At 40.1% G+C, this 27,517-nt stretch overlaps 1 protein-coding gene across 1 annotated transcript in view; it reads right to left on the bottom strand.

Annotated features, from left to right (window-relative positions):
• DGKI (diacylglycerol kinase iota) overlaps nt 1–27,517 on the bottom strand; it is a 118,659-nt gene that overhangs the window by 28,350 nt on the left and 62,792 nt on the right. Inside the window, exons 18-22 of the mRNA XM_035568556.1 lie at nt 26,906–26,950; nt 21,538–21,607; nt 20,150–20,190; nt 18,446–18,573; nt 17,749–17,874 (exon numbers count right to left, since the gene is read on the bottom strand). Of these exons, the coding sequence (XP_035424449.1) occupies nt 17,749–17,874; nt 18,446–18,573; nt 20,150–20,190; nt 21,538–21,607; nt 26,906–26,950 (410 nt within the window). The remainder of the gene's footprint in view (nt 1–17,748; nt 17,875–18,445; nt 18,574–20,149; nt 20,191–21,537; nt 21,608–26,905; nt 26,951–27,517) is intronic.

Genomic DNA, 27,517 nt, shown 5'->3' with positions numbered 1-27,517 from the left:
TAGATCTTAATGTGAAACAATAAAATAAACTAAACAGTTGGATTATCCTATAATTTAGATCATCATTATGTATGGTAAACCAGATGTCACTTGCTCCTTAAAAAATAAAGAAGAGATACTATCGCAATAGCATGACTATATCCATTAAAACATTGAAGTGAGAAATGAAAAATATGTTTGTGCACATTTAATGTGCCCAAAATTAGACTGTATTTTACAAAATACTAATCCCATGTAGTAGATCTTCTGATCCTTTTTTGCATTCCTTGAACTTAGTGGTTAAACAGTGAGTAATCTAACAGGTACTACTGTCGCTACTAGCAGTGTTTTCATTTGAAAAGCTTCATCAAACATCTTTTCCATAGGCTGGTATCCTGAGAAAATAAGGTTCATGCACACACCAAGGTGCTCTGATTATGTGTGTATATCTCTGCCTCAACCTAATAAAATTTGAGCCAGTTGGCTGATTTAATCCATCGTTAACAGAGGGGGCAGAGAGCCAATTACTGCTTCACAAGGAAATGCAATAGCATGAGCTCAAACTTTCTGAGGTAGCTGTGAAGACACAAAGAGAGGTTCTGAATATCTCAGCCACAGGAAAGCCTCAACAAGAGCTTCCACAAGGTGTGATACCAAAGGATGAACCACAATAAACTAGGCTTCCTTTATTCCACTACTCACAGAAAGAGTATTTTGGCAAAGAATAGAGCAGACTTTCAACACTCTCCTACAATTTCAGGCCATGCATTTAAGCAGGAGGAGAGATTTTTCCAAAGCATTCAAGCACTGGCCTACGCCAAGGGGAGTCTTGCTTGTAACTATAGCATAAGGAAGTGAGGCTGCTGAGTCCTTTTAGAGTCCAGGCTGATAGTGCTGGGCACTTCATGCACTGTCTGGGCTATCCCATGCTTATGACAGGGAGGAAGGAAAGAAAGGAAGCCTAATGACCTGCTCTAAACCACATCCACTCACTCCACAGTCACAGGGGGCTTGCCTGACAGCAAAAAATCTGGTGGATGCTCATATTTCCGGTCACACATCTTTCTTTCAGTTCTTTAAGAAGTGTGAGGGATATACCGTGGCAGCAATGGTCACCAAATGGGTGTCCTGAGAAGGGTGGATTCTCAGCTGCTAATGTCCACATAGTAAACATCTAGCTGACCTCTGGCAGCTGCCCTCTGAGTATGATTTTAGTTGTTTTACAGTCATAAAGAGTCAAGTTATCATTCCCACAACTTCCATGTCTTAAAAAAGTAGAGAAAAGTCAGTGATATTTCAGAACTAATATGCTGTCAAGATGTGTGCCCCTACCTGGATAAATACACTTTGCCAAATGGAATCGAGAAGAAACTTCCATTTGCTTTTTTTTTAAAAAAAAAAAAAACAACAAACAAAAACACACAAACAAAAAACAGGAAAGGGGTCAGGCACTGCAATATCCTTATCTTAGCCATTTCAGAACAGAATTGCTTATTTTTTTCATAGCAACAGTTACTTGTTTGTGCTCTTACCTTCTGGAAATGTAACTTGCAGAAAATTAACAGTGCTGCCAAAATTAGCTTTTAGGCTCATCACCCCACCACCCCATCCTTCTGCAAAAGAGAGTAAAAAGGATAGAATGTCTATGGCTGGCTACATTTTCAGAACTGTGACATTTTTCTACCAACAATGAACTTTCACAAACTTAAGTGTGAAAGGGAAGCCCAATTTCTAACATTTTCACAAAAAGGTAATGATTTGACTTCTCCCCTGCCCTGAGTTGGCAGAAGCTTTATGAAGAGCTATTCCTTTAGTGAGTAGCTAGACAAATTTTACTGTGATGATAAGAAAGCGGATGAGAAGAGAGGAGGACGGAAAGCATGTTACCACCTCCATTTTCTTTACATGCTGTTTGTACCCCTCCTTTTGCTACAGGTCCTGCAATGGCATTCTCTTCCTGTTGCAGAGTAGCAAGTTCTGCTCAGAAGAGATATCAGCACTTGCAAGCCTCGGTCTGCAATGGAAGCTGCACTTTGCCTGCTCCACCATTCCTTAAGCAAACAAAGCAGTACTTCCTGTTCGTACATGAGATGCATAAAGCTCTCCCAGTAAATATTTAGCAACGCACAAAAAAGCCTGAATAACAATGTAAAAAGCCCCCTAATCATACATTCATGAGATGCTTCCAGGAAATCGGAAGACTTATGGTACTGAAGGCATGAGATGTGCCCACCTAAAACAGCACTGTACTTCAGAGTTCAGGGTCTGATCCAAAGTACACTGGAATCATTCCACTCTTACAGGCTTGGGATCAATTGCTGGCAAAACTCTAATCCCCAGTATAGTCAAGACAGCCTTCAGCATCATGCAAGCCTTCCCCAAACAGCCAAACACTTGCAGCTGTTTCCCAGTGCACTCTCCAATGTGCAAGCACAAGATTTATTCAGCACTAGAGGGATGGAAGAGGGAATGTTCATTTCCAAGGAAGGCAGGGCAGGGACTGTCACATTTTAGAGCCTAGTCAACCAAGGCTTAAGAACCTAGAGAAACACAGCCAGCCTCCAGCAGATGAATTCTAACAAAATTTCAGGAACTGGGTACATTATTCATGAAGACAAAAGCCTCTGGAGAAACAAACCCAGAGCTGATGTAAAGCAGCTATTTTAATCAATAAACCTGTAGCAGAAACCATCTGCACCAGGTCTATTTAAAACCAGCCATTTAGAATTTAAAGGCCAAATAACAATCCATGCGCAGCAGTTCTGCTGGGTTTTATGACCATTCCTCTTTTTCCATGCTAAAGCAATGTATTTCTGCAAACTTTCTCATTCACTCTGACAATACCTGCCTGTGAGCAACAGAGGGGAAAAGCTTTTAGATTAAATCCACTCCTCCTCATTTTTTGCGTACATCTCTTTGGAACTGACAGTGGCATCCCTGTGGCACTTATTCGCATATTCTCCAATTGTAATGAAAGAAAAGTTTTAGCACATTAAGTATTTTTCAAATAAAGGTGAAGAAACACCCTCATTCACCACTCTGCATCAATCCCTCTGGGACTGGCAAGTTCCCTGCAGCCCTTGCTGCAGATGGTTCCTTGTGTCTTACTGGCAGAAAAGCAGAACTGCTTGCTTTCCTGCTCCCTCATCATCTCCTACTTGGAGAGGCGCAATAAGAGTTAAATATAGTGTTCAGCCTGGACACCACTATTTTCTTCGATGGCATTTAATGGAAAATACAAGTCTAGGAATTACTGAGAGCTTCCCCATCTTTCCACTTTCAACCTACACATGCCCAATTCTGAATGACCCTGCCAGGCTGGAGGAATGGGTTAGCAAGTCCAACAAAGGCAGATGCAAACCCATGCGAAAAGGCAGGCTAGGGGCCTATCAGCTGGAAAATAGCTTTTCAGAAAAGGGCGTATGATGTTAGCTGACCACAAATTGAATGTCAATCAACAGCGTGATCTCATGACAGTGGAGGCCAACTGTACACTGCGCTGTACTTGCAAGAGCATAGGCGTAAGGTAGATGGAAAGGACTTTTCCCCTCTACTCAGTACTTGTGAGACTGCATCAGGTGTATTGTGCTTAGTCTGGAGCTTCCCAGAACAAGACAGACATTGACAAACTGGAGTGAGTATCACAAAGATGGTGAGGGCATATGAGGAGTGGCTGAGGGAGCTGGAGTCATTCAGTAAAAGAAGAGAAGGCTCGGGGGGAATCTTTTTGCTGGCTTCAGCTATCTAATGGGAAGGTATAAAGAAGCCAGAGCATTCTTGAAGTAAGAAGGAGGAGGAAAAACAGGATGAAAAACAACAGTCACAAGTTGAAACATGGGAAATTCAGACTGGATAATAGGGAAAAAAAAAAGTTATCATGCAGATGACCAAAGAGGGGAACAGGTTGTGCAAAGAGACTGTTGAATCTCCAGCCTTGCAGACATTCAAAACTCAGCTGGACAATGCTTTGAACATCTTCATCTATAACTGGACTTATTTCAAGCAGGGGTGTGCATTAGATGACCTTCAGAGGTCCTTTCCAACCTATTTTTTTCAGCAATCTTATAAATCTCTCTACAAGGCTTTCTTCTACTATTATCCCAGCTTTCCTGTCATTCTTTTCTCTCAAATATTTCTCACAGGCAATGGCAACACTGTCTCTCACACGAGGGAAAAAGCTGACCAGCAATGCTCCCCAAATCTAAAAAATTCCATACAAGTGTTTTATTAGTTTGCAGAAATCTGTTCAGACATACCCTGTTAATCGGTACCAACAGCCTGGAGAGTCTAATTTTTTTCTAATTCTGATAAAGACAAAGATCAGCATACCATTTTTTCTGGTGTCTCTGTAGCTTCTTCCTGCAGCCTCAGTCTATACCTGCACATAAACTGCTGCCTCAGGCTGTTCATGAGCAGCCCAACATGCAGGAGTGTAGTCTGGTGCTTCTTATGAAAATGAAGAGAGCTCCGATGTATTCCTTATTGTGTCTCAGACATATCTGTCCCTTAAACATTCTATATCTTGTCTCACTACTAGCCATATTTTTACCTCTTAGCATTTACTGTATTTCTCTGTCCACTGTAAAATACTTTGAATGAAGGTGTGGAGCACCACAATGCTGCCATACCTGAAATTGTACTGACACCCAGAGGAGTGTCCTGGGAATTGCTGCTTGACAAAGGAATAAAAAATTCTCAGAACAAAATGTTAACCCAAGTGGGAAGGGAAGGGAAGGGAAGGGAAGGGAAGGGAAGGGAAGGGAAGGGAAGGGAAGGGAAGGGAAGGGAAGGGAAGGGAAGGGAAGGGAAGGGAAGGGAAGGGAAGGGAAGGGAAGGGAAGGGAAGGGAAGGGAAGGGAAGGGAAGGGAAGGGAAGGGAAGGGAAGGATGTTCTAACGTTCATATCAGAATAGAATGCTTTACCTTGGAATCACTGTCCAAACGTAACTTAAGAAAGCTGTGTTGCATCCATGGAGAAGAAGGCATTTCCAAACGACCAGCATGATCACTGTAGGGTGATCCAGGTGATTTTTTTGTTCGTTTGTTTTGTTTTAATACTTGGGTCCTGTTTCTCTCACCACCACATGACACCAAGGTATCTCAGGGGAATATAAGACATTCAGTTTTAAGAAGGCTGATCCAAGCCTCTTTGAATAGGTATTCTTCCATTTCCAGACTTGAACTAAATATTTAAAATTTTCACTGGCCTACTCTGACAATTGTTGAACAAATCCGGGGGGGGGGAGGGGGGTAGAGACTGGAGGAGGAGAGGCAAAAGAAAGGCAGTGGCTGGTGTGGTACTAACCCTAAAAAAATAAAGTGAGATCTACAGAGATCATGCAATATTCAGTTGTAATGACAGACTGTTAAGGAACTGGCTGCTGGATATAAGCACCGCCTTAACTTCCTACGTGAAATTAAAAAATAAAAAAATAAAAAACGTTAAGAGCAAGCAAGTAGCAAAACATCTGACTTCTTTTCTCAGTAACCAATCTGTGTACTTTTACATTTCTCAGGAAAAGAATAACCCAAATGTCATCTTTTTGTGACTTTAACTTTTTGTTTAACACAAAGAAACAATGGTTTTTGGTAACTGCAAAGCCATGCCAGCCACACTGCTGGCACACTAGGTATACCCTGATTAAGAAGTCACATCCCCAGTTTTGCCCTGAGGTTGGATAAAGGCAAAGCACAACAGCAGCTTGGTATCCTGAGACACCATCCAAATAATCTCAGGGCAGCTTTGGTTTCTAAACAACTTAGAAACTGCCCTAAGTGGTGTGTTTGTTACCACAAAGCAAACCAGTGACTCCCGGTAAATTGCCTTTAGTGGTTTTGGGAGAAGGGAGACTGAAACATAGGAATCCTTTAGAAAAAGGTTCTTGCAATAATGTTCATAAATAAGTGGCCTGATTTTCACAAGTGCTAAGCATCAAGGAAACCTCAATTGTTTACCATTAATTTAAAAAAAAAGAAAAAAAAATCACTTCATTTAATGCACATAACGCACAGGTCTTTCTATAATCCCAGGCAGAGCAGAATTGCTGAGCTCTTTGCACTCCTGCTATGGGATAAATAATGAAGAATAAAACTTTGTAATGGGAGTTTCATATATGGTTTTGTGCTACACTTTTAGAGGCCTGGCAGAGAAACAAGAATCTAGGAGTCAGGGTTATACTGGCTCTAAGCCACCTCTGGCTCTCTGGTTTCAGCTCTTGGCATAATTTAGCCAGGTCCATCTGTGTCTGCTTGCTCATGGGCATCGACGCTGCCAGGAACCGCAGCAAGGCTATGTGCTACAGCTCCGCTCCTCATGTATTTCCCTCCCAAACACACACCGCTGTGCCAGAACTGCTAAATGCTCACTCAGTCTCAGCTCCTGAGACAAAGCTGCGGGTTTTAGTGCTCCTTTCCCAGCACAGAGGGGCAGCAGGCAAGCAGGGACAACTTTTCTCCCTCTCACCTTGAATGTTTTCCAGATGTCAGAATTTTCTCCTCTTGCCCAAGATACCCTTCATGAGGCTATTCAAGAACAGACAGTGTCTTCTACATCGTGACATATAAGCCTGCAGCCAGGGACCTAGAACATGCACCCAAGACATGGAAGAATAAGTGCAGTAATGCCAAGACACCCAATCTAGAGAAAGGGCTTCCTCATCCTCAGCAATTCCCAGACAAACCAGAGTCTCTCCCCAGCCCAAGCGTGCTAAACCTAGGCCATAGTCACAAGTAGTTTCTTTTTCCACAAAGCAACATTTTTCCACAGAAATAAACCTCCAACACACACACACAACTACATCAAGCAAAAACAGATCACCAAAATGTTTTTCAACAAGCCCTAGTGAAAAAAAATCACTTTTAGTTCAAGAGTCAAGTGAATATTCATGTCAAAATATTGCTCTCAGCCTCATCAAAATACTCTGAATTTGTATGTCCAAAACACTAAATTGCAAACCTCAAACAATGACCTATTTTCACATGACTGTGCTTAGCCTCTAACTTTTTCTGCATAGTATTTTGACACTTGCCTTTCCAGTTTCCAGGCACAGCTGAAATTAAAACATGTAGATATCTAAAGAGTTAGAGAAAGTTGGCAAAAGTTTAACTTTTAGGAGTGTAACACAGTCAACTCAAAGTAGTGCTTCTGTGTGATGATTTAGAGCAGCTTTTTGGTTTGGTTGGTTTTTTTTTTGTTGTTTTTGTTTTATTTTGTTTGTTTTACAATATTATGTTTCTATTCTTTTTGCAAGCCTGTTAAGCCAGAACTTAAGAATATGAATAGGAAATCAATAAATACAGTCTGAATTCAAATTATGAGATGTCCTAGTGTGAAAGATTGGACACGCTATGTATTTAAATGCATGTGTTACATATGTACAGGACTATGCATCATACCCGTGCCCTGAAGCTCTAAAAGCTTATTAGCCTTGGCTTTGATAAAGCTTAGTACTGAATGAGAGCACATTAAGAACTGGTCTCCTCTCCAAACAGATGGCTGATCCTTATGGCAGGGACAGAGAACAGGGACACAAGCTTGCTGCTCCTCTGAAATGCTCAGAAAACTAAGACCTGGATGTTGGTGGGTTTTGTTGGGTTTTTTTTTTTGGTCTTACTTAAACTCTTACAAATAAAGAACAAGTATACACAAATACACACATACATGTTACCTAAGACAACAAGGTTCACTTCTTTTCCAGTGTTTATTGGACTGGAAGCTTGCAATGCCGGAGGATATTTATCCTATATTTATCAGAGTACTTAGAGCAAGCCCAGAAGAATACAGGCTCCCTTTCTGTCAATCATCCTGTATTACACAAGTAAACCCAGCTAGCCCTTCTTCCAGTGCCTGTAATGTCACTGGGGGCCCTGGGTCTGCTATTTCCACTCCATAAAGCCAAAGAGAGGGATATTCATATCCCACAGTGGCATCATCAGCTCCACTCTCTCCTCTACCCATCTCTTGCCAGTTACAGTTACCACATGCCTGACATTTGCAGGAAAGCAGTAGGCCTTAAAGATCAAATTATCAGATGTCATTTTTTTTTACCCAGCCAAACAGAAAACAATTGTACAAGAAGTGACTGCCTTGATATGTTCCCCTGTCTTCCATGCTATACAGCTGCTTTACTTCTCAGCATGGATTTTGCTTCTCACTCCAGGGGCTAAACTAAGCAAGCAAGAATGGAAGAAAAAAAAAAAATGGGGGTGGGGGGGGTGGGGAGAAAGAGTTGTAATGAGAAAAGAGAAAAAAAAAAAAGAAAAAAGAAAAAAGAAAGAACTTTTCTACTTTGGCCTTAGCAGTCAGCCAGAGAGCAAAAACAGATTTATAGCTGTTATGGTAAACAATTTAAAACTGAGGCACCCAGCTATCTGTACTCTGTCAACATCAATTTCATCCTTTAAATACACTCCAAATCTTCCATTCCACTTTGAAAACTCATTTCCCTTGCCTTATCTACTGGAAATATTTGGTAAGTGTTTTCAAGCTAGATAGCAGTTGACTTTCTCAACATCCAGTAAGTAGGTCCCTTTGTCAAGCACCTGCGTATTCTGTTGCTTCAAGTTATATAAGAAGAAGAGAACTGGACTGCTTGCATTTCTCTTTCGGAAAGTGGCTTGCCAGCCTAGAAGCAAGATCTCTCTAAGAAGCCAATTTGTAGTCTCATGGTGCATAGGAACATTTTGCATGTCATTGTCTGCCAAAATAACATGTCAGCAGGGTGAATATCCTCAGCATCTCAGTTGAGATGCTACAAAATCATTAAGAGCCCTCATTCTGAGGGCTCAGGGGCAGGTGGGCGGGAATAGAGGAAGCTCAAAGCCCACCCCATCCACTCTGGGGATCTACATCCTGAATAATAGAATTATTTGATAATAAGTACTGACGAGAGGAAAAAACATCCTACAGGATACAGTACAGGATGTACTCTATTTCTATCACATACTGAAGGGGCAGAAACACAAACCCACCTCTTCAGATGTGCCTGCTGTTGTTGAAACCCCTTAGCAATTCAGCATCTCAACAGCACAGGCTGGAGACTTAATTCTGGAAGAAAAAATAAGCACTATTTGCATTGCACTCACATGTACAAATAAGGTCATATACATGCAAATCAAAATCAAATTCTAGTTTCTTCCTTCTCTAATTACACCTAACAAGAGCAGAAGCAAAAGACAATGTCCTAAAGCTCAGTATTCCTGGGAAAGGGGTTGTCAGGATGATGTGTCTAGGTTCTGTAAGTACCAAATACTAATGGCTGTTGAAGACATTTTAGTAAGTAAAAAACATGTTTTTCTACACAGCACAAGTTCTCTGTAGATAAAGCTAAATTTTGGCAGTAGTGACATCAAAATCTTATTAATTAATAGGAGAAGTGGTGATTAAAGAAGGTCTTCCATGGATTCAATCACTTAACAGAGACAGCAGAAGTTGCTAAAAGTTCATATTAAACAATTTTCAGAATCATCTGATTTTCACTGTTTGTGGAGTTCTCTCAGATCTAGTGGGTGCAATAACTGTAGAGGTATGGTTCATCCCCTGATATAGCAGGGAAGATATGTGGTAACAAGTTCCCTAGTCCTGTATCTGTATCTTCAGATGTCAGAGCAAAATGCCACGATTTTCTCATGCCCAGAACTGTCACCAAATTGGTAACATCATGGCCAAGGTCGTGCAAAGCCTCTTGAATCCTGAGTTGAAAATGACTCTTCTCAGGTTTAGCCTCACATGCGTCGTCTGTGTGAGATACACTCGGGATACACCAAAAACATATATTTTGTGGGCCAGTCTTTGGAAAGATATTTTGCTGATAATATTCCTCTCCATCCCCCATGATTTTAAGCATTGCTTTTCTCTCTAAACTGTGTTCTTTTCTTCTGCAGTTTGGTCAAGGTATAGTTGACTGTATTCAGACATGTCTAGGAATTCCTCACCCTGACTATGATAGGGATGAGTATCACTACAACTAGATACATTTCCCAGGGAAAGTGGACATGAATTAATTAACAAGGTGGGAGAGGCTCAAGACTAACTTATGAATTAATGTTTGTCCAGGTGTAAGTCTTATTTCCAGTTTCGTGACATGCCATTTAAGAAATTCATCTATACCCTGTATCTACAGCTGGATATGATCAAGCTTGCTGTACAAGCAGCACTTGAAGGAAAAAGAAAATTTCTTCTGGAAAAACTAAGAGCTGGACAATCAAATTAGCTTCCAGATAGTAATGGATACCAGCAGCAGCAGGTGTCCTTAAAGAAACTTTTGAAATCCCGCAGGCTACAAAGCAGCACTTCACTAAGCAAGATTTTTATTTGCTGTCAATCTGGAAGGAGTACGAATTTTACTGGGAAGTATTTCTATCCACAGTTCTTATACACAGTTCTAGATTGTTCTTATATACATTGACTGTACCACAAAATAAAAATAACTATCCTGTTTTTGAGAATAACTTAACTGAACTGATTATACAAAGAAAATAAGAGATTCAAGCTATTTCAGGCAGGGCTTGATTTTAAAAACATAGGGATGTCACAGAGAAAACACACTCCTTTTTGTAAGGCAAATTCCACCATTTTAAGAGCCTTGCTGTTTGTCAGGATGAAAAAAAAAATATCTTGATGGAAAGAAATGAAGCTTCAAAACAAATTATTCAAGTAATGCCACAATTCTGTTGGATTTCCATTGTTACATAGTAAGTTTTTTAAAGGATGTGAAAGGGCAGGAATATTTCTTCTCAGAACCACAGGCACCTATCATCACGGAAGAATTCCAAAGGAAAGCAATAATTGTTCCTTTTTTCCAACTGAAAATCTCCAGAGACAATGAAGAAGGCAAAAATATTGAAGTATATGGAGAGAATAAATATTCACATCAGGAGCATAAAGTACTTGAAATTCACTATTCACCATGTCTGGGTGCAAGAACATAGAACAATTAACAGGTGCCTTCTTTGTCAGGAAAGTCTCCAGAAATGGGGGCAATGGAAGATTTACAACAGCAACTGAAGAAAAGATATCCTAATGATGAATAAATTTTAGCTTCCACCAGGAATTTAGGCAAGATTTTAGCTATTGTGACTGCACCACACTGACAGTAGTGAGAGCTTTCAAAATACAGGACCAGACCCCACATTCAGATACATCAATTTTTACTGCTCAGTCTTACTGAGGGAACTTGCTTTCACTCAAACAATTTCTTATCCATTTGCTACATTCTTATAATTACATTTTTTTTTGCATTCTTCAAAGTACTTTCCTATTTAACCCACATGTACCTTTCCCTGAACCATTCTCAGTTCTCTTTACAATATTTTTCCTTTTCTTTTAGTCCTCATCTTTCCTTTCACTAACACTCTCCATTTTTAATATCACTATCCTAGCAAGAGGTGGAGAGCTGATTTAAGCACACCTTTTTCATGTTCCATCTTAAGGTAATAAGAATGATGCCTGACAAGCTATTTGTAAAAGTATCTAGACAACAGAAGAAAAAGGAAATGGAACTGAGCACAAACAGACACTGCATTTCATTATGTTCTAATTCTGTTATGAGGACTACATGAGCGTACAGTGAAAGTGAGATATGATCTATACCATCACTCAAATAAGGTTTCACTGAAAGCAATCACTACTCATGTAGCCTCACCGTGGACTTTAAACAATAGAAGAGTCATTTGTACAGTTGTACACAAATATGCATTTTACTCTTATGACTTTAGCCTGTAAACTAAATCTGAACCAGAAAATTAATTCAGATTTTACTATCAAAACTCACCAGGACAGACTTCTTTGACTGTTTAAGAGCTGATGCGGAGTTTTCCAGTGCAAGAGTTTTGGGGAAACACTTGAATTTTTCTATCCTTCACCAGCCTTTAAATGTTCACTATCACTAGGCAGCTCCTGCACAATACATTCAAATGTAAGTGAACTCTTTATATTTTCCTAACTTTCACTAGATGAGCATTCCTTTTCCTTTCTGCATGCAAGCTTGTATCCCAAATGCTCTTTTCACCTTGTACCACATGAAAATGTCTCTTAAAAACAAAAAACAACAACAACAACAAAACTTGTAATGTCTGTACAGTCACACTGATTTCCTGGGCAATGATCTGATTCTTGTGGTTGAGTTAAAACACTTGGCATTCAGCCTTTTTCTTCTTCCCTCTCAGGAACTAGGTTATTATTGCCTCATAAAGCAGTGCCTGGGTGGTATTACTAGCTAATTAATGTCTATTTAGTGTAAAGGGCTTCCAGCCCCTTTAGCTGCTTTTTCTTCCTTTCTCTGACAGGGCCAGATGGCACTCTGGCCAACCTTCATCCACCCTTCACGAGCCATGCACTCAATTCAGACAATGAATCTAGCAGCTTTGGAACTCATTACCTTTACATGTGTTAGGTGGGCAGGTGCTAGAGGAGTGGTTGTTACTGCTCCAAACAATGGGTAAATGAGTGACTTCACTTAAAAGACATAGGTTAAACATCTACCAAGGAATAGTCACCTTTTCATTTTTGTATGCTGTTGTGTTAGTTGTTTTTATTTTCTATCCTTCATCATAAAACAGGATGACAAACACATACCTACAAAAAGAAATACATGTTCAACAATGAAACAGGCAACAGGGCAACAGGCTCTAAGGCAATGATCATGCCCACCTCACCATACCAATTGATCACAGGATAAATTAGGATGATGAACCCACTCATGTTCAAAGAAAGAGTCCAATTACATGCTTCTGTGAAGCTAGCCCAGAGTACTTGGCTTTTTTCAAGATCAAGCACCAGTAATCCAAGTGACCATCTTCCCCTTAGTGTTGTATGCACCTTTCACGCTGATTTGATGTTCCTATTAAGATATGATCTGCCTCAGCTCCAGATTACTGCATCAAGATGCTAATTTTCATGTCCTTTACACTCCACAAATTGGTCACACATCAAAGAGCCTTCAGAAAGGGTAAGGGAAGGAGGAACAAAACATAAAATATCATTAACCAAATGCCATCTGAAAATTAATTAGCATGAAGCTCACCTGATTAAAAGTGTAAATAATTTTCTCTCAGAAAACCACTGCCTCAAAAACATTACAGACGAATTGTTTTTTACCCCAAACATTTGTGATCAGAAACAATTCCAAATATCATCATTATTTTTAGATAATATATTCTCTTCTCTACTTTCATTGAATTAAGTCATTTAAGGCATCTCTGTATTAGTAGACTTTGTCTTTTTATCTGCATTCCTCACTTCTCAGAAAGCATTATTACATCTTAAAGAGATTAAATATCTATAATAAATTAAATTTAGATTAAATATATATATAACAGTGCCAGAAACACTCCAAGAAGCCTGCAGCCATGCTATGATCAGCTGTGGTCTAATCTGCTTTCAACATCTGAGCAGTGTCATTCCCGATTCATGTTTCAAAGACAAATGACTACTGAGAAAACAGCCCTTGTTGGTCAACTGAATGACGCTTTCTCTCACTGCAAGTCCCATGTCACTTGCCCTAGTGACAGGATATAGGGTCTCACACTTTGAGCTGGAGGTGCTGTGCAATATTTCAGACCAAACATAAAACACTGGACACAGATGACCTTCAAAGGGTCCATGAGAACTCCATGGGTGGGAGGAGGCATCTCCTTCATGCTCTGCCAAATTCCTTTTTAGGGAACTGTACTCCAACTGGTTAGGATCCTCTCTGCAAATTTTATTTGAAAAAAAAAAAAACCTGAAAGGACAAACCTCTGAGCTGCTTTCAGCTGCCAAAAATATAAAAGAACTTTCTAAGCTTTTGCTTTAAAATGCCAGGTTATAAATGTTTGACTTTCCAACCTAAGTTCGATTGGAAAGTCAAATGCTTGGTTGGAAAATCAAATACTCAGAAGCTTGGAAATACCAGAGCTCATGTTATCTAAGCATCATGCTCCAGCCCTGTTGCACTCATACATTATGACAACCTTTAATTACATTGCCACATGCTACTTTCTTCTATTGGACTCTTGCTTTGATGTTTAAAAAGACCTGCTTAATATCCTTTTGCATTCTGTATATGCAGCGCACAGCCTCAAGGTTCATTTATCCCACACTACCAAAACTGTGCACAGAATGTAAAATGATTAATTTTCTCCTAAGCATCTCTGACAGTCTCCCCCTAATATCCAAGTTTCTTGTGACTGTGAAATTTACCCTCGCTGTGTTCCTCTAAGGTGAGGTTGCAACATTATCTGTATTCCGCAGGTGGGAAAATGAGAGTCGGAAGAAAGAAGGCACAAACTTCCCATTAATTTTAGTAACACAACCTAAGGCACACAGAAAGCATATTACTCAGTTTCCAGTCCTTCGCTCTGTTTCAAAGTCTCCTTGCAATGGCCTCCCAACCTACTTCATAGCAGACGTGCATAAAATGAGGAGCCTGTTGTTACTGGCCATTTGTGAAGTTTTTTTTTAAATCTGCGTCAGTCAGAAATTCTGTGGAGGAAACTGAGGAGAGAAACCAGTCCTCCAGAGTAGCTTTCAGCTGCCTTACGTGTAATATCTTGCTTTCTCCGCTGCAATCCTCTGCTTCATTTACAATACATCTTTCAGCTTTGCAGCAAATGAGGCAGTGTCTAAACATACTTCAGAGCTTGCCCAACTGAATAATGAATAATCTGCATCAGCTCAGAACTCTAGATTCTGGAGAGAAACAGCCACCATGTCCCTAGCCTGTCTCCTTCTCTTATCTATCTGCACCCCATGTTCTCCTCTTTTTTTTTTTCACTTTCCATTGTGATTTCTTCTGTTCTTTGCTTTCTCTGCTTCTCTCCAACAGCCCCGAGCCTGCACAGCAGCCTGTCCCTTCTCATATGTTGCAGTCCAAAGTCCCTGCAGGCTGACATTTTCTCCTTCACTTCCTTTTCCCATTCAGTGTCATCACCCTTTTCCTCCTGTTCCCTCTTTCTCTCCCCCAGATATCTGACTGTCCCCTGTGCTCCTCCATGGCTACTTCCCATCCCCTAACCCTGTTCCCCAAGTTGCTGCATACACTCCTTTTTTATTTTTTTTTCTACTCCTTCTTTTGGATTTTTCATCCTCTTTTCCCCGCTCCTCCATACACCTTTCCCAACCAATCCCCATTTGACCAAGATTGTTCCTCCTGGTTTTTTCCTTCCTGCTGGAGATCAGCAGCACAGTGCCCCTCCTCAGCTTCTGTGGGCCTCCTGCAGCCAGGAGTAAGCACAGAGAGACCCCGCTCAAAACCTCCCTGAGCCATGTACAGACACAAATTTTTGAAAACAGAGCTCCTGAATCTGAGGTGTCTCCAACAGGCATCAACAGCCTCAGGGCAAACTCAGGAACACAAGACAGCAAAAGGCATTTCCTCAGTATAATGGGGATACTTTTAAATGTAAAGCCTCAAAAACTTCACTGCACTAACAGCACTAAAACTTCTCAGGAAACAATTTCTGGATTTATTTAATTTACAGAAAGTAATTTAAAGCAATACATTTTCCCCAAATCTTGTCTTCAGAAACTACTGACTTTTGTTAAACTTTAAACTAGAAGAAAAAGAGAAAGAATCAAAGACTGAGTCTTACCATGAAAAAAAAAAATCAGCCAAAACAATTACAGTTTAGAGAAGCTTTAAAGGAAACAGTGCCTTACAGTAAACAGTGATGGGTACACTTTACTCTGGGCAATGCTACTTTGCTGATAATTAATAAACATACCAGATAAACATAATTGTTCCAACTAAACAAACATTTCCAGTCACACTGGCATAAATAAAATCATTCCTTTCATCAATTAGAAGCAAGTCCACGTGTTGTCACCATCTCTCCACACTGCCTAGAAGTGTCTAAACATCATTTTTCCCCCAGCTTTGCAAGATCCAAATTTCAGGTTGTCCATTTCTATCTGTTAAAAAGTGCACCTGAGTTCGCTATCCCTAGCACAAAAACAAGAACTGATCCAGAATTCCCCCAGAGTAATGGGGGAAACCCTGGTGAGCATTTTCTGTCAGTGAAACTGCAGATCACCGTTCCTTTCCTCTAAAACTCCTCCTTTCAACAGCATCCATTTTGCTGGGAAGTTTCTGGTTTGTAGCCATGCAGCTACAAATTCCCATCCACACTGTATCTGCCCTGAAGCAGTACTCAGCAGGCACCGTGCAGCCTCAGTTTACGCACATCTGAGACAGAACACCAGGTTTGGAAAATCTAAAGCTGAAGGACCAAAAAGCTGAGAACCACTTCTAAAATGGGCTAGAAGAATTAGAGGTGCTCTTACACAAAATCTGAACAAAGCAAACAGGATCACAGAGTCCATAGCCCATCTTTTGAACTTTAAAACTTTTCCTCTCCTAGAACAATAGTTTTATTCCAACTGGAGTTTTTATAATTTATTATTCCTTAAGAAATATTTTTAAAACGTACTAGTGTAGAAACTGATGTTCATCTTGCTGAGTCTTTGGTGAAGACACACTTTTGTATATCTTATCAAAAGGACAAAGCTGCACATTTTATTTAAACATTTAATGACCTAAGATATTATTACATTAAAAGCTATTTTTCAAACATCTTGCTCAAGAGCTTTCATCATGGCCATGGCAGCCAAAAGGGCCAACCATACCCTGGGGTGCTTCAGGCACGGCATTGCTAGCCGGTTGAGGGAAGTGACTGGCCTGCTGTACTCTGCCCTGGTGCAGCCTCATCTCAACTGCTGTGTGCAGTTTTGGGTGCCCCAAGATAAGAAGGACATAAAACTATTAGGATCCAAAGGAGGGCTACAGAGATGGTGAAGGGTCTATGAGGAGTGGCCGAGGTCCCTTGGTTTGTTCAGCCCAGAGCAGAGGAGGCCGAGGGGAGGCCTCATGGCGGCCTGCAGCTTCCTCATGAGGGGAGCGGAGGGGCAAGCACTGAGCTCTGCTCTCTGGGGACAGCGACAGGACCCGAGGGAACAGCACGGAGCTGGGACAGGGGAGGGTCAGGCTGGGTGTTAGGAAAAGGTTCTGCACTGAGAGGTTGGTCAGGCGCTGCAACAGGCTCCCCAGGGCAGTGGTCATGGCACTGAGCCCGACGGAGTTCAAGGAGTGTTTGGACAGTGTTCTCAGACATGTGGCTTGATTTTTGGGTGGTCCTGTGTGGAGCCAGGAGTTGGACTCAATGATCCTTGTGGGCCCCTTCTAACTAGGGATATTCTATGTTTATCAGCAGCAAAACCACTGTTTAGTCATAGAATCACAGAATATCTGAGTTGGAAGAGACCCACAAGGATCATTGAGCCCAACTCCAGTCATCCTATACCTGCAATGATATCACTGGCTAAAGACAATATGAAAAATATTGCCTACAGCTTTGAAGTAAGCAGTAATTGTAGAGGTTTCTGCTTTTGCATGTTGCATCAGAACTACCTTAAGGGTGAGTGCATCAGTCTTTTTCATTACCAATTGCTGTGAAGGTTCCTGCTGGAACATCAGATATCCTAAAATAATGTATTTACTTTTGGAAACATGGATGTACATTTTTAAGAGAGTGGAGTGACATGGGGGGGGGGGAGGAGGGTAATAAAAATAAAAAATAAAAAATAAAATAAACAAAAGCACAGAAAAAATACCTAAGGCAAGAACATATAATAATGGAGAAAGGGGATGAAACAGAAGTGAGAACAAAAGAGAAGAAGTAGAACGACTTCTCTTATTTTGGCATGTCAGCACAACTCAATAAGCTTAAAGAAGCCACTAGTCTGTGGTGATGGTGACAGTGTGTCATCAAGCAGAGAAATGCAGAGGGCTCTTACTGCAGCATATGGGTCTGGCTGGCGTCCTTTTGTTTGTCGGGTACCTCGTAGTGCGGGGAAATCTTGCCAAGGCCACTGTCGCTCAGCATCCTCTTTCGAACCGCAGGGTTCCACCGATCTGATATTCTAGGGAGGGAAAAATGAAGAGAAAGGCATTCAACTCCAGAATTTACTTTGCGTGCTCCACTTTGAAGCTCTTTTATGTCTGTTTGTCCCCACCATTTTTCACCCCACAGCAAGCTAGCTTAGCTAAATTCACTGTGAATACAAGACTCTTCCTACAGAAGAACAGGAACATTTCTGGTCTGCCCAGAGGATGAGAAGAAAGACATTCCACCACCATTCTGAGGCTCAGAGGACTTCATGGACTTATATACTGGTATCAAAGCCTTGACCATGCAGAGAACAGGTTTGTAACTTGTTAGATACAGATTTATGCCAGGGGCAGATATGCTCAGAGGGTGTGAGGACATTGAAAGGTGCTGAAGATACCTCTTTAGTCCTGCTGTTTGCTTCAGGATGTGTAATAGAGTAGATGTTACTCCGCTGTCCTTCTGTCATTACCATTGCTGCACCTGATCCTTTCCCCAAGTCCCCACCCTTTCCCATAACTCCCACCCCCTTCAGAAAAGGGGACCAGAAAAGAAATGCCCAACTCTAACGTGGTTGCTGAAGGCCAGATTCTAGCACCACTCACCCAGAGGCCTGCTCCACTACCAGATCAGGCATTCCGGGTGGCGTCCCGCCCTGCTGTGACATTACCAGCTCTGGGTCCAGAATAAAAATCTCGTCCTGCGAAATTTCCGTCACAAAGTGCAAATGTTCCTGTCGGAGTGATATAAGGAACAGATAACGAACCTGTGGCATCACTGGTCAAACAGAAAGCCCAACTGGCTATAGGAAACCTGGTGGTAGATCAGTCTGAAGAGCATTCATGTGACTCTGTGTGTGTATTTATTTAAGTGCATACATATACACACACAATAATAGCAATGCTACTGAGGTTGTAAATAAGCAATTCTTAGATTTTAAACAAAACTAGATTCCCAACCAGCAAGCTTCACATTCACAGCAACACTTAAAAGGCTGTTGCTCAGTGACTCAGGTCCTGTCAACGCCATTCAGCTGAAAACTGGACGTCTACCCAAAAAGCTGAGGTTTGCATTTCCAAATGAGGACCATCATCTAAGGTCTGCCCTCAGCTGACATCTGACAGTATTTTTCATAGTTTGCAGGTATTTTCTCAACCCTCAATTGCTTGTATATTCTGTTTTTGCATCTCCATTACCAAACCTTTCTTTCTCAGTCCCTCTTTTTTGTTATTGACACAGAAGTCCCATTGTCTTTCAAAAACACTGAGTGTGAGTAGGCCTGTCTAAGTAGGTGGATGGACAGGAAACTTCCGACATTTCGTGCACAGGGACCATCACATAGTATTGGTCTTTTGCCCACAGAAACATAGGGTGATGAAGTAGGAGGGGAGGATGACAATTTGTACAGAGTCAGAATTAAAGAAATGCAGGATAAACCAAACAGAATGACACTGTCCAGTTTAACCTGTAGCAGCATCTCCTTCATCTTTGCTTTACAAATGTTAAAGCACAACTTCATCAAAGCATGTATATGACTGTGTGCAAAGGCCCTTGGTGGCTATATGCAGACACTGAACCTGGGACCTCTGAGCTAAAGTCACAGCTTCTTCTGCTTGAACTAAACCACCAGCTGCATATGTCCATATAATTCAAAACTGCTTACATAGTTCTTAGGGGGACCAGGTGCAAATTACCAATAGGTGAAGCAACAGTTTACACTTAATGCTGAGCCACTAATTGATCTGTTCTGGCTACAAACCAGGAACACCAAAAGCTCTGTAAAATTTTCAGTATCTTTCAGAAAATAAATTCAGATTGGCAGATCTACACCACAGGTTTGAATCTAATGAAACTACATGCTGTTTTGGGTTTCCTTGGGCATATTTGATACAGCTCTGTTCATCATTCTCAACTAGTAACATCGCATAAATTTCCACAGCTATTTCATGTCACACAAAGGATCAGGACTTCTGGTGACCAAAAAACATTAGTGAAAAGATAAAATCAAATAAGCTAGTGTCACACAGATACCCTATAAGAATGACAAATGTAGAAAATCCTGATTTGTATATCAGGTTGGCAGTTAAATAGAAAAGCACACCATCAGAAGATATAAATCTTCAGTGAGCTCAGTGAAATGATGTGAATTATATCAACTAAAAAAAGGCACAGATTTTTTTCTCTGATTTTCACAAGACAGCAGCAGCATTCTATAATACACGAGAACAATGGCAGATAATTCATTTTAAGCTGCATGTGGCATAGCTTTAAAAAAGATTTATAGAAACAGTAACCAAATAGAGATTTACCTGAGATCTGTCAATGCGGTAAAAACGATCAGCAGAAGTTGCTGCAAGGAAGACAAACAAGAAAGCAGCAGTGAAGCAAGTGGTCTGAGCAGGACTGCATGAACAAGATGGGCTGAACTGACATCAGCACCATGTAAAGACAAGCTCTGTGTCAGTGAAGTGACATGGGTGTCATAAGAATATAATTTGATTAATTCATTATTTCCATATTTCTACGCCATTAGATGATGAATTTAGATGTTGGGCTTAACAAAACAATATTCACTGGAACTACTGACTTGAAATAAATAGTTAAAAATGCAAGAAAATTGGGTTTCAGGCATATAAGAAGATTTAATTACATTAAAATATGTGACAGAAAGAGCTGCATTCTTCCAATGACAGTAGAGCAAGCACATCATAAAATTGATAGGTCTAATAGTATTAATTCAAATTTTGAATCTGAAAAAAAAATGTAATATGCTTGGGACCTCTTTGTAAATCAAATGCTCAAATATTCCACCTGAATTACCAATACACTCAGGAAAATTTATTCTGCTCATGAAAAACACATGTACAGAGGGGAGAATCACTAAAGTCCTAATATGAATCTTGGCATTGCCAAATAATCTCTATTGATAAAAACAGAAGTACTTTATCTCCTACAATATGCTTCATCAGATGCATTTTTTATTGTTGTTTTGTTTCTGCTTTGCATTTAGTTTGGCCAGTGAAATCACAGATTTGCTCATTCTGGGCTTTTGACACAGCAGTGCAGTAATACAGCATTGTCATTTTTGGCTTTGCTAGGGAATATCAAATACCTAAAGACAAAAACTGAATGCATCTACCCAACCAGCTTTCTCTGAAAACCAAACAGATCCTAAATGCATGTTTTATCAATTTCCCTCATGAGCGACAAGGAAAAGTGATTAGAAACCATCAAGGAGAAACTGGCTTTGTTTTGAACAATAAAAAATCAGTCACCACATGCTGAAGCTTCTGCAAAAGCAGATGCCATCCATTTTAGCTGCTAATTCTAGTGCTCTGGAGCCTGATGTAAAGCCCAGTTAAGCTGTCTGCTTTGGCATCTGCACTATGAGTCCAGGTACCGCCACGTGATAAGTGCTGCATCACAGCATAGACACTAATAACACAAATCCCCAAACCACACATGGAAGAACATGCCTCCTGGGGGCAACAATGCTACAGAAGGTATTTTGATTGCTAAATGAAGTCCGTTTCATTTTTCAGAGGAGAAAGGGGGGCACACAGCTCCGTTTTCAACTGTTCAGCAAAGCAAGAAGGAAAGCTACCCCTTTGCGATGGTACTCTTAGATGTGTTATCCTTCACATCTGCATCAGAAGCAAGCACTATGCTAGGCACAACAGAAGGGAGATGCACTTACCATCTAGGAAGCACCATCTAGGAGAGAGCCTCTGAACAGAAAGCACTCTTGGGAAAGAGCTTTCTTGGTCCTGGATAAGGCAGGGAAATGACATAAAATAAAAAAACAAATCTCTTAAAAGGACTATTTCCTAGCCTCCGCTTTTTTATTTTTCTCTACTGATATCACACAATTTGCAATACCTGCATAACTCAAATTCACTGGATATGTTCCACACTGACATCAAGGTTCTAATGTATTATAACAATCGCTATAATTAATGTATATAATATAATGTATTATAATAATTGTTATAATTGTTATAATTATATTTAATGTATTATAACAAATTTAATGTATTATAACAAGAGAGCAAACAATTTACTCTTTGTAAAGAAACTTCAACTACATCCTCAGCTATCTTCCCTTCAGCTCAGCAATACCAAAAAGTGATGCATCAAAACTAGCTTTCTCAGTTGTCTACAGCTCCCTTTGTTTGTAGGGACAGGAAAACAGAGGGAGGTGAAAGAGAAGGTCAAAGATACACATCAGTAACAAACAACAGCTATGAACTCTAATTACTATGCTTGTTTGATGTGTGCATGTCATTTTCCTTTATTCCAGAGCAGTGTTTTTACACCGTTTCCCACCTCTGTCAATCTGCCACTCAAAGCAATTGCCCACTTTGCTTGTTCCTAGTATGTCCCAAATACACATCAGGGTGAAAAAAAAATTATTCTCAGCATCCAAAATACAGACAGTGCAGGCGTGGGGACCACCATCAGCCAAGACAGCAGACATCCTGCATCAACTTGTTCCCATTCTGGCTAAAAAGACCTGCCCCTTGGGAACCAAGGGACATTACTTCAAGAACCAAACCAAATGGCTGGGGAGGAACAAAGGACTTCAGACAGCCTGCCCCTTGCTTTCTCAGCTCTCAATGAGCTGGAGACAAAAGGGATCTCAGAAAGGAGAAGGTGGCCATGACTCTGTGCCATGCTGCCAGTGAATGGCCAGCTAACTTCCTAAAGCCACTGGAACACAACATCGAAACACAAACAGATTTGTACAGGACAAAACACAACAGCACAGATTGTGGGCACCCACCCAAAATTTGCATAGAGCCAGATTCTATTCTTATTTACATCTTAGGCAGTAAAATTAGCACACCTGCAAATGATGTAAATTCAGGCACATACTGGCTCAAGATTAAAGTTTATTCTTCCTGAAGACAACAGGCTGTGGACAGGTATGCCAATGCACAAGGCAAGAAAATGAAAAGTGGAAGCAACGGGGAGGAAAAGTACCTTTAAGAAAAGTATTGCTGTGCACAGAAAGCACAGGATGTGCGTGCGTATCCATATACATTCATAACATAGAGATGTGACCACAGACGAGGATACAATGAGAGCTCACTAGGACTTGCCAGAATATCATACAGAAGCCCACCACCTTTCTTGTCTGCAGGATGCAAGACAAAAAAATTTTGTATTGGAAATTGTACAGCTATATCTGGTGAGTAGTCTTTTGAGAGTCTAGCATCAGAAAGTAAAGGCTGGCTAAAGGAGCAAGTTCCAAAAACAGATTTCAAACAATCACGGGCTTTCAGCCAGCCTTCTGACAACAGGACTATGAACTCTTAACCACTAGCATAACACAGAAATCCACCCTACAGCTCGTGCCTCAAAGTTACCACTCCAGTCCGAACTACAGCAGACTTTTAGAAAGGCATCTAGCCTACGTGACAGACTCCAAGGGACACAAAACCCACCAATCCCTCAGGCAGCTGGCATCACGTCCATGGTTTGAAGGAGGAAAGTGAGACTGCTTTGCATACAAGAGGGAAATTGTAGAAACACCACCACAGAAAATGAAAGTTTATGGTACATCATACACATCCAACACACCTGGAACATTCATACAGATTCTCAAAGGTTTGAATTATTTTATATGTTTTACTCTGTTTTTACTGCCTGTTTTCTATATCATCAATAAACCCTAGAAGTATTAGTTGTTTCACGTCAACTTATCTTACATTTTGCAAATCTGACATATTCCTAATACATTTCTCACCCCAATTGCCATGCATCAGAAAAAGTTAAGAAAAAAAATAAAGAATATATCCACAGAAAAATGGGTGTTTCATTGGTTCGCTTCCCCAGGCTGCCCAGTCATGAGTCAGTAAGACTGAGAGGAAGAAGCCCATTGCTTTCTTCAACCTGAGGAAAATCTCAGAGAATACTGAAGGAAGTTGTCATTTCCATTTGAGTGGATAAAAAGATTTCCAAACTGATTACAGAGCAAATGATGCCCTCATATGTCAAGAGACAGACCTCACTCTTTGATTTACATAAAGGTATCTGACACATTTTCATCCATCTGAGGAAAAAAAAAAAAAGAGGTTATGTTGATGTTGTATGGATACACGAGTTTTTGGTTTCCCTATATTCCCGGTCAGCAGAGTGTCTGCATGCGCTAAGTGTTGTTTTCAGGCAGCTGTGATGACAATTAGCACTTTAAATTTTGATAGATACTCATTTCTCAGCCAGGTGAACTGATCTCAGTGCCTGGCATGATGCCATTGCAAAATGTTAACAATTTTATCTGGTATCATTACAGGTTTTGTATGATTCATCCTATTAGCTTCTGCCACTGGAATTGACTGAAACCTCCTATTATTGCCTTTCCTTTCTGGTTATCCAGGACAGAAAAGCAAAGACAGCTCTAGACAGCTCATGTGGCTTCTTCTCAGTGCCCTAGAATTTGGAGCTTGGCTATTGTCCTGGCAACAGATCTTGTCTGCAACGTTACTGCAGCATCTTACAGATTTTGCTCAAGTAAAAAAAAAAAAAAAACTTCTGATCCTTGATACCTGTATCTATAGCCACCCTGACAAAAATCAAACTTCAGTTGTCTCCCATATTTAGACTCACAGATTTTACTTGATCCCTTAAACATTGCCCTAATGTACTGGTTTTGTCTCCAATTTCTGTGCATTACAGGAGAGATGAAGAGGACAGCATAAAACTCAACAACATGAACTATTTCTGGAGATATGGACCAAAAAACATATCTCAGTGGTTGAAATATCAGATTTTAATTACACTTATTCCTTTCTCTAGTATGGGTTTATTGAGTTGTGGGATTTAGGTCTACTTCTATCACAGTCGAGTTGTATGTGTGAGAATCAAGGGCTTTCTGAAATCCACTACATTTGCTAACTTCAATATATCTAAATGCATAAAGCTGTATGTGTCTTAATATTTACCCCACTATTGGAGTAAAGGTTTGGGCTGGGATACAAAGGAAAGAAGGAAGAAAGCACCCACAGATAATGATGCATATGAAAATGGTAGATGATACGAACAGGAGACATGAGTAAAAGTTTTTAGAGCTGGCAGAATACATAATGATGGGAAAATGAAGATAGTGATAATGCTGGTAAATGTAAACTCAAGTCACAAACTGCATAGGCTCTTTTGAAGAATCTGTTCCAGCTCAAAAGCAGAACTAGCTTGGGAAGTCTCAGGCCCATGAGAATAATATTTCATATACATTTAGCTTGTTAGAGAAAGAAAGCAGAATGAAGAACAACTCTAGCATCATTTTTCTCATTTGCACTCAGGCTTGCTGATATTGTTTTTGCTGACTCCACATGTGTCAAGCTGCAGAGGAATCAAACAAGAAAACCGTGTTTATGAGACCTAAAAGAACCCACGACACCTTATTAGTGAGATAAGACAGTTTCATCAACTCAAGAACATTTTCATACCCTTTATCCCCTTCTGTAATTTATAGAGAGATGCCAGCAAATGCGGAACAAACTTCAAATTGACCTAGCAAGACAGTTTGTAGAAACAATCTGCTGAGAATAAAGCAGTATTTGAAGAATTCAGGATAAACAAGTACTGGAGACAAAACACAGAGGGGGTGCATTCAAAATGCAGCATCATAAAAAATTGATAGAAAGTTAGGGATTTCACAATGATGTGCACTAGAGGAAATGGCTGGGCAATTAATTTATATACTGCTGTAACTGCAGAGGTTAGAGCCAAGTATGGGGCTGATTTCTGACATTTCATTCTCTGTTTTGGCCCTCACCATATGCACAGATTTAGTTCTTCATTTTACCTCAGGCAGTTTCCTACACATGGAACAGTCAGCAGCCACTCAGGTTAATTTATAGGGAGTGGAACAGAATAATACATTCTGGTTTATTAGGCAATTCACTAGACAATAATGTTGTGCTAAAACTCAGTTCCAGGGCAATGATTGACACGAATGTCAAAAATATGAGGTTAAAATTGGATGCAGAAATGCAGAAACAAACCATGAACTGGTATGAAAAAGACAACTTTAGAAAAACATGCCAAATCTGCATTTTCTCATAGTGTCTTCCTGGGTTCAGCACATTTACTGGAAGTCCTGCCAAACCAGAATTCTGTATCACCCAGGTAATCATTAAACCCTGAGAAATCATCTACAGTTTCACCACTATGCATTCCTATCCACTGGATCTCTGCATGTTTTCTCAGTGAACACATTCCTGCTGATCCCGACAAGACTTTCATTGTTAAACCTAGGAAAAGGCTATCAACACCATGCAAGCTTAAGTCTTGTGGTCCCAGGCACTGTGTCAACTGACCATTGTTTGTGTCAAGTCTCTGCGCTAATGTCAAGTTAGCTTGGGAGTCAGTAGAGTTAGTCTAAATTAGTTTACTCCCAAATAAAGCGTTGTGCAGTGCAATATTTTACTGAGAGTAATATGTGCTCTTGAAAAATGTTTCCAACTATAAAGCCAAGTTCTGTACTGTATAAACTGTAGAATATAGCTGTAAAACACACAAAGAACACAATTTTGAAAACTAGCCACCTAGAAATAGAATGTCATCACATACAAAAGACAGATTTGTGTTCAGGATGGATCAAAAAATTACTCTGAAGATTATGTTAAATGAGAGGTAGATGACTGTGGTACACAGAATTATTAGAGGTTAGGCCTTCTAGTACACCTCTTCTCTCATTGGTAGACATTATTACTACATCTATGCAATATAACATGTTGTTCCATTTCTCAGAGAAACAATTTTACTTTTGTCATTTGTCCTAAAGCACACATTTTTCCAATCACTTCAAGAGGCAAGGCACATCATGTTGTGCTAATTTTAAAGATTCCATAAGGTTGCAAGGAAAAGGATTGTCCTAGGGAAACCAGAATGAATTTCCATCATTCAGGGGCAAGTGATAATTAAAAATTCCTCTAACACATGTTTTCTCATAAAAAGAAAATCTGGGTTCAAATGCAGAGTGCAGTTTACATTGTTAACTGTCTTTTTTCTTTTTCTTTTTTCTTTTTTTTCTCATTTAATGAAAAGAAAGTTCATCTTACCTGGTAGTGAACTCTCTGTGTAGTAGAAGATACCGACTGTAGGTCCTAGTAGGAGGATGAAAGACGTGCCGGTCATGAAAAAGTTATTTGCAGTTCTGCTATACGAAGTGGTTGGGCAAACACCATAAAATAATTTTGCAAGTATTTCTCACTGTTTTTAAGGGCATTGAACAAATACCAAAGAATAGCAGCTATAGAAAGCTCACTTAAAGCTTAGATTTGCATGCATTTGGTCAAAAAAAAAAAAAAAAAGATGCCTACAAAAACTTATACAGAGGTTATGTTAATGGATCTTTACCATATCATAGATGTATTTGTTCCATAAAAACTATCTAAATTTAGAAACGTCAGCAGCAAAATGAAATAAAAAAAAAGCTATAAGCCCTAAATCTTTCTTTTTTTGCAAATATTTCTGAGCAATTAATGCACTAAAGAAAACCACTGGAAATTCTCCCTGTTTTAAGACAACCCCATGCCAGAGTGGTCATATCAGAATGACTGTGCCGCTTAGCAGGCTTCAGGAATCTAATTTATTTTGACAGATATTTTGTCATACAATTCTAGCTTATGATATAGCCTACCAAAAAGCCTGGCCTACAGGCTATAGCTCCC

This window comes from Cygnus atratus, chromosome 1 (genome assembly GCF_013377495.2).
Source record: "Cygnus atratus isolate AKBS03 ecotype Queensland, Australia chromosome 1, CAtr_DNAZoo_HiC_assembly, whole genome shotgun sequence".
NCBI classification, from domain to species: Eukaryota; Metazoa; Chordata; class Aves; order Anseriformes; family Anatidae; genus Cygnus; species Cygnus atratus.
The sequence above is the reverse complement of the archived record's forward strand: the minus strand, read 5'-3'. Positions and strand labels throughout refer to the sequence as shown.